This window comes from Anoplopoma fimbria, chromosome 2, assembly GCF_027596085.1.
Source record: "Anoplopoma fimbria isolate UVic2021 breed Golden Eagle Sablefish chromosome 2, Afim_UVic_2022, whole genome shotgun sequence".
NCBI classification, from domain to species: Eukaryota; Metazoa; Chordata; class Actinopteri; order Perciformes; family Anoplopomatidae; genus Anoplopoma; species Anoplopoma fimbria.
Window position 1 is genome coordinate 17,735,290 of NC_072450.1, and position 7,917 is coordinate 17,743,206.

Sequence of the window (7,917 nt, forward strand, 5' to 3'; positions counted from 1 at the left end):
GGATTAGGCTTGATTTGATCAATAATCTCAAACAGCATGCTGAAATCTCATCTAGATAATAATTGATTTTGTTTGATCATTAAACATAAACACAAAGATAGTTTCTGAACACAATCTCTGGTTAGCCTGAGTACACTGAGAACATGAAGTGCTACTTGTCACCTGTTCAAACACATTGCCACACTGCGCTGTTGCTATGCAGGAAAATGTCCTCATCTAGTCACCCATGTTTTGTCCATAGACGAACTGGCAGTTCTTTAAAAGCTACACAAGGAAGGACATTCCTTGCACTTAAATTTGGGACATGAGGAGGTTCTGATTGAATTGATCTGATTTTTACCTGTCCGTTATTATCAGTGCATCGTACCAGATTCCCTCCCCATTCATCCCTTTGCTCTTTCACAATGTGTTCGATCACATGGTCCGGCCCCCAGCCAATCAGGAAAGGACAAAGTGTCCCCTTATCCATAACCATTAATCTTGATGTCCCCTATCTTTCTGTACAGTACAGCACAATGTGTTTTCCCACTCTGTTAGTTATTACGCTTCTTTAAAAAGCTTCTGCACCAGCAATTCAAAGGATCTTACCAACAGACTCTACATTACCTGCATTAAGCCTCACCTGTACTGACCACCAGTGTTGGTTTAAAGGAATTGCCCAAGTGTCTGTGCGACACCATGTCCGTGGTCAAAATCCTGTGCTGTTTGCTGTTAACGTATCATCTCAATGAGGGGAAGAAAATCAAAGGAAACAGAGCAGGTGAGTAAAATGTGTTTAAATGATCACAAATATCCAAAGTGTATTGTATTGTATTTTCTGTCAAAAATCTTTTAAACAGCTTAACAGGAAAAGGAAAGGACATTTTAGGGCACATATTGTTGTTTTTGTGTAGTGACACCATTAATGTTTGGAATAGAATGGTGAATGAATTGTTGCACACTTTTACATTACGGTGGCTGTTGCTAAAAATAGATTAAATAATCATTAGCTGTTTTATTCAAAGTTTCTTTAATAATATCTGCTTCAACTGTGTTTGATGTTGAATTTTATCCCTCAATGTTTGATTCTTGGAATTATCACGTAAAATAATAGACATTTAAAATCTGTATCTGGACCACATGGAAAGTATCAGCCAGAGCACAGTGCATGCAAACATTGCTGCAGTTATTTTGTTTTTGTTTTATCCTTCAACATTATTGCAGAAACTGTATTTAACAAATTACAGTCTGAGATTTGTAAAGTACACTCTGGTGCTCTCTTACTAATGAGTCACACTGTTTTTAATTGGATGAACAGTCATAACAGGGAAGAGACACACCAAAGAAAATGTGGGATTAATGAGGAGAGGGCTGGATGATGGAAGGATAATTACTTTTCATTACTTTCACTGTGGAAATTTTTTCATCGTATCAGCAACCAAAGCTCATCAGATGGCAACTGTGTCATCGAGCGCTTAGGCGCCTTGGTTTCTGTCATTATAAACATTAAAATGTTAGAATATTAAATATGCTGGACAAGAATCAATGATTAACCATAAAGGACATGTAATGATATATTTCTTTGGAAAGGGATCTATAGTGTGTGAGTGACTGTGGGCTGTGGTTTTAAACATGGTAAGGGAGGGGGAGTTTATTTAAGAAATTACGAGAAGAGTCTGGCAGAGATTCACTTATTGGGACTTCTTGTGAAGTGTTATCTGTGAGCAACTGCCAAAGAGCTCTTCATGACCTGGAAACAAAGCAAAGACCCTCAGAAAGGGCGTTAGTCGGCCTGCAGTCCAAATGGGCCTCAATAGGAAGTGTCACCCTGTTTACTTTTTATTGTATCAATGCTTTCATTTAAACATTTTAAGTAAACGCATCCAGTACTTCAGCATGTTCTGATATGTAGAGTTACCAAGAACAAACAGATGACTCTCTTGCTGTTTGATTTCCGAGGTGCAGTGGACACAGAGCAGAGGGTAGTCCTGAGGGTGAAAGATCCGTACGTCAGCAGCTCGGTCTTCAGGATGTTTTTAGAAGGTGAGGACAACTGCACACTGGATCCTCTGCAGCTGCACACGCTCACCTCCTGTGGCTTCAACAGCAGTAATCCCCTCATCATCATCACTCACGGGTGGTCGGTAAGGTCAACTTTTCTTCCACTTCACTGACTTGATCCACTGCATACAAAACATGGAGCTCAGGCCAGAGTGGAGGACTTGTTGCTGGCGTTGTTTCAGATGTAAATGTTTCATACAAATCCCTGAGATGTGCTGAAATAACAAAACATTAAGATAACATACAGAGACTCTCTGAAATGCCTACAGAAACTCATTTAAAACTGATGTCATACAAGTTACACATTCCTGAATGCAGTTGAATTGGATAAGGTTTAGAACATCATAATTAAGAGTTATACTGTGTCTTGTTTTTCCATAGCTGGATGGTATGATGGAGAGCTGGGTGCTCAGGTTAGCCACAACCCTGAAGACAAATCTAATAGATACCAACGTGGTGATTACTGACTGGCTGTCCCTGGCTCACGCGCACTACCCCACAGCTGCACAGAGCACTCGCACTGTTGGAAAAGACATAGCTCACCTGCTGCAGTCACTTCAGGTCAGGGGAAATTAATCTGCTGAAGCCACTTTATTTTCAAAGTAAATACCATTGTTGAGGTTTCCACCTACAATATCACCTTCTCACCATTTAACATAATTAAGTAAAGTCTAATAAATTGGTACATTTTTTTTACTAAAGACGCAGCTTAAAACATCATGCAGGTGGCAGATTTAAGTTGTCAAATGTCCTCATAAATAATGTATCTGTCATTAACCCCTCCAGGTACATTACCAGTACCCAGTTAGAAAGGTTCATTTGATTGGCTACAGCCTTGGGGCTCACATCTCTGGATTTGCTGGAAGCTATCTGGATGGTTCGGAGAAGATTGGAAGAATTACAGGTGAGTTTTTGTAAAGGGTTAGGGTTCTAATTGTGCTTTCTAATTGTGCCAAAACAAATATAATTGCCAAAAGTATATTTATTTAAGTACATTATATTCTGTATCAAAACAGTTCTTGATTGCGTATCGTTTCTGCTCAGGTCTCGATCCAGCGGGGCCACTGTTTGAAGGCATGTCTCCCACAGACAGACTGTCTCCTGACGATGCTGAATTTGTGGACGCCATCCACACCTTCACCCAGAAACATTTGGGCCTCAGTGTGGGCATCAAGCAAGCTGTGGCACATTATGACTTTTACCCCAACGGAGGAGACTTCCAACCTGGATGTGATCTGCATAACATTTACGACCACATATCCCAGTACGGGCTCAACGGTACAATAAAGAACACACTACAACACCTTAGAAAATATGTAATATGGTCCACCGGGGAGCACAAAATCTAAAGCTCTTCAAGTGGCCCCTAGAGGCTCTAATGTTTAATACATCCTAAAATACTAAAGCGTTAGACAGAAAGAACATAGTGCTCGTTTTATTGCAGTAGTGAGGCTGAAAATGAAAAATGTGCCCTGAGGCATGTGAGGCTGGAGGAAAGGTCCTGGAATATGTGGAAAAAAGGTTTATCACATGGGGACCATGAATGTGCTCAGAAATGTTCATGCTGTTATATTTATTTATTTCATGTTCACATTTATTGTGTACAAATTGAAAGATTTGGCAAACATGGTGATGATATAACAAGTCAGAGTTCATCTTGGACAGTCAGCCATTCATTTTTTTATCCTTAGTACAAAGCTGACTGTGGATTTTAATATTGTGGTGTAAATTGGAATTTTAGCCTGATGGTGGCGTTAAAAAGGTCCAATGGTGAAGGAAACATCCAAATTCAACCTCTGGGAACCATGACACAATTAAATAATATTTATTGTAACCCACTGTTACAGTTCTGGCTTTAGAAAAAGTAATTTAGAAGAATTGTAGAATTTGTAGAATTAGGTTTCTTGAGAAAAGCATTTTATTTTCTGTGATTTTAGCATGACACCTTATAAAGAACATTGTGATAAGGCTAAACCTAATTGTTTGAACATTTCTACATCTTTTCCTAAAAATCTCTATATTGAAGAACATTACAGCCACTTCCCAGGGGCACTTGTTTGTGTTTTTAAGGTCTGGATGATTGTTTTTTTTTTTTTTAGGGCCTTGTTTAGCCCTGAACAGCCATGCAGCTTTCTCATTCTCCTGTGTGCCATTTACAATCCTTCATTTCTGGAGAAATGCAGAACTCCAATTGAAGCAGTGTGTTCTGCTGCCTAACCGCTTTCTGGTTTGCCTCTTCCTCTGCTTTATCATAACATTTATTTTTCTTAATTGGACTTGCCACCTCAAAACACTGGTTCAGAAGGAATATCTTTGGCACCAATTCATCTTTTGGTTGTTGACAGTTTCTCGATCTGTGCTCAGACAGATGAGTTTAATTCCCTCCAGGCTTACACAAGTGGCTTTGGGATCATGGTGCTTCTCAAATGAAAACACATCCGCATAATATGATAGTTAGAGCCACATTAAAGCATCTGTCATCCTCGGAAGTTAATTAGCAACATGTGCCTTCCTCTGCTCTGTCCATCCCTCTGAGCTGAGCTGCCTCCAGGCTACAAGAGTCTCCTCAGTGGAAAGGCCTGCAGAGCAGATCAGTATCAGACATAATGAGACGCTTTTAGGAGATGTGACAGATGACAGTCTGAGAGATGTCAGACTTTGGTGATAATGAAGTCAATCCAATAATAATGATTGGACACTATGATTAAGGTACTCCATTGCCTCCCAATCTACAGGAGAATATTTTTGTGGTAATGATCTGTTAGGAAAAAAAATCAATGTCTCACGTTTTAAATGTCCGCCATATTTTATTTCTTCCTATAGGTTTCGAGCAGACAGTGAAATGTGCTCATGAGCGGTCCGTCCATCTATTCATTGACTCTGTGCTGAACAAAGACAAGCAGAGCATGGCTTACAGGTGCAGAGACAAAAGTGCTTTTGACAAGGGCGTCTGTCTGGACTGTCGTAAGAATCGCTGCAACACACTGGGCTACAACATCAAGAAGGTCCGTAGTGGCACCAGCAAGAGGCTCTACCTGCACACACGCTCTCGGATGCCTTACAAAGGTATATGAGGTTTTCATCGTTATTTCAACCAAACATAAAATACATTTATTGATCTCAAGTCATTATATTTATTATATACTGCAGACCAACACACTTCTTTTTCTTCTTCTTCAGTCTATCATTACCAGTTCAGGATCCAGTTTGTCAACCAGATGGAGGGGATCGAGCCCTCTCTTACCATCTCCCTCACTGGAACAAAGGAGGAGAGTGGAGACGTCCCCATCACTGTGTGAGTACTTCACCGCCCCCCATCAGGCTTACAGTACATCACATACGCTTGGCATACTCTGTCTTTGACACATGCAATATGCAGCTGTGCTCTCAACCTTATAAAGAAAGAGGGCAAGTTAAGAAGACCAGCTGACACACATGGAAACAACTGGAGCTGCTGCATGAAAGTGAACTATAAATGGGCATGATGAAGTGAATAATTTACTCAAGACACTATTCCCTGACTGTGTTATCCTTCATGTTCTGTATATCAAAGAGCTTTAGGCAAACCAGTGTAAGAAGAGGAAATATGCTGGCCTGCTTTAATTGGTGCCCGTCACTTTATTTTGTAATAAAGAAATGTGTCTGTTGCAAAATGTTCCCTGCTGTAATAATCGTACTCCGTCTGCCTTGTTTTGTGTTTTCTTTTTTAAACTTTAACAGCACTGAAAATATGTCGGGGAATAGGACCCACACCTTCCTGATCACCCTGGACAGAGACTTAGGGGATCTGATGTTGCTCAAATTGCACTGGGAAGGATCAGCTCTGTGGAAGAACATGTGGAACCGGGTGAAGAACGTCATTCCCTGGGGCGGCCAGGGGACAAAGCCGCTGCTGACTGTGGGCAAGATCAGCGTCAAAGCAGGCGAGACGCAGAAGAGGTACAGCTCTACCTTACAAGCCAGCAGTGGTTTTAAAGTAGCAATACTAATATACTTAAAACAATTATGTTAAAGTTCATTACATCATTTACTACATTCAAAAATTGTACAGGTTTACTTAAAAACTAAGGTTTTAAGTTTAAAAGTAAAAGTACCCCTGAATAGCCCCTTTTAGATTTTCACAGTATTTTATTATATTAAGATGTAAGCCACATTTTAACGTCGTAGCTGGTAAAAGCGGAGCGAATTCATATACTACTGGTTGTTAAATATATCAGCTTCTTATTTGAAAATACACACACAGCAGCGTGCAGACCAGCGGGAGCTTAGACACAATGCCATCAAAATTGAAGTCGGCTCTCTGTTTTTATCTATTTGTCCAAATTCCACGAGGTATCTGACTTTGTTTCTCGTTTCTTTTTTATACAATCCGGAAATAAGTCAAGTGACTTCTACAATCACCAAATATAAGCAGCATTTTAACCAGTCTTTCAAACAGTATTTTACAGTTAGTAAGTACTTTAAAGAGGAGGCTGTTTAAGATGGTTGTGTATCATATTTTAGAAGCTGATGATACATTTTGTATGGAAAATCAAACTGCAAAACATCTAGCTGTCACACTAATGTAGTGGAGGATAAAGGACTACAATACTACAATGAGATTGCGTGGAGTGCCATAAAATGGAAATAGTACATCAAAACTGTGCTTAACAAACAGTAGATGAGTAAACACACTGTACTCATTAGTATTAGATGATTATTACTACTTGAATATTACTATCAGATGTATATATTAAAGGTAGCTTTCACATATCATGTACATGTATTCTTCTTCTTATTATTATTATTATTTGAGTAAACTGTGCCGAGTTATTAATCATACTAATTACATACAATACACTTAAACACATTCAATAAAGAATAAATGTACTTTTTTGCAGATTCAACAACATGGTGCAGGGTCCCACTCTTGTAACATCTACATTAACAGCTTCATAGACTTTTAATGCCACCTAGTGGATTGTTTCGCACACACATAATTTGAAGTGTGTCACCACTCTCTGCTACACTTCACTTTTCACACACTTTCTGTTTAACAACACTATGTCAACTACATTGTTTCTGTTTTGTAGGACGTCTTTTTGTGCCATGACAAATGATGGACAGCATGTTGAAGTGTCGCAAGATAAAGAGTTTGTGCGCTGTAAAGATGACGCACCAAGACAGCACCGAAGAAAGCACAACTAGGCTAATAGACTCGTGTGAGTTCCTTAATCTGTTTAACAGACTGAAGATCTCTAACGGATGGACTGCCGGCTCGCAATTGCATGAAAGTCTGTTAACCTCCTTAAAGTAAGGCTGTGAAGATTAAGGGAGTAAATTACAAACGATTAATTGTCGGAAATGTGTTCTTAAATTATTAAAAAGCTAAGAATAGCACAGTGTAATTTAAGGAACCAGCCCATATTTACCTTTCTGTCTACATACAAATGTCTTTCAGGGTATGAAAGTATGTTTGAAGTATGAAAGAAGGTATGTTGAAAGTTTGCCAGTTCAAATATTAACCAGACAGTAAATACAGAGTCAGACGTTCAATGACCTTTTGCTGATGTTAATTCCAAAGGCTGTATATGTATTTTTTTCTATGTGTGTATGTAAAATGATCAATCTAAGTATTTAAAAACCTATGTAAGTCTTGATCAATCCCATCATGTGTCAAACCAGAGCAATAAATATACACCCTTTCTTTTCTGTAATGTTTTGAAGTTTTTTTTTTTTACATCTGTACTCAAAAGCAGGTTTAATCACAGCACTGTAAGTAAACACAAGCTCATGTCAGACCATCCTGTAATGTCCAGCAGCTCCAAAAATGTCACGTCATCGCTGCCCACAGTGTCTAGCTTTTATGGTGTATTGAGACACTGACCTGATGAACAA

At 39.1% G+C, this 7,917-nt stretch overlaps 1 protein-coding gene across 1 annotated transcript; it reads left to right on the forward strand.

Moving 5' to 3' along the window:
* The first annotated feature begins 486 nt into the window (after positions 1-486).
* On the forward strand, positions 487-7,736 carry lipca (lipase, hepatic a). Its single transcript, XM_054610822.1, has 9 exons — positions 487-760; positions 1,945-2,123; positions 2,422-2,601; positions 2,827-2,944; positions 3,085-3,318; positions 4,864-5,106; positions 5,221-5,335; positions 5,761-5,979; positions 7,113-7,736. Exons 1-9 carry the CDS (start codon positions 679-681, stop codon positions 7,225-7,227), a joined length of 1,485 nt encoding a protein of 494 aa, XP_054466797.1. The 5' UTR covers positions 487-678; the 3' UTR covers positions 7,228-7,736.
* The last annotated feature ends 181 nt before the right edge of the window (positions 7,737-7,917 follow it).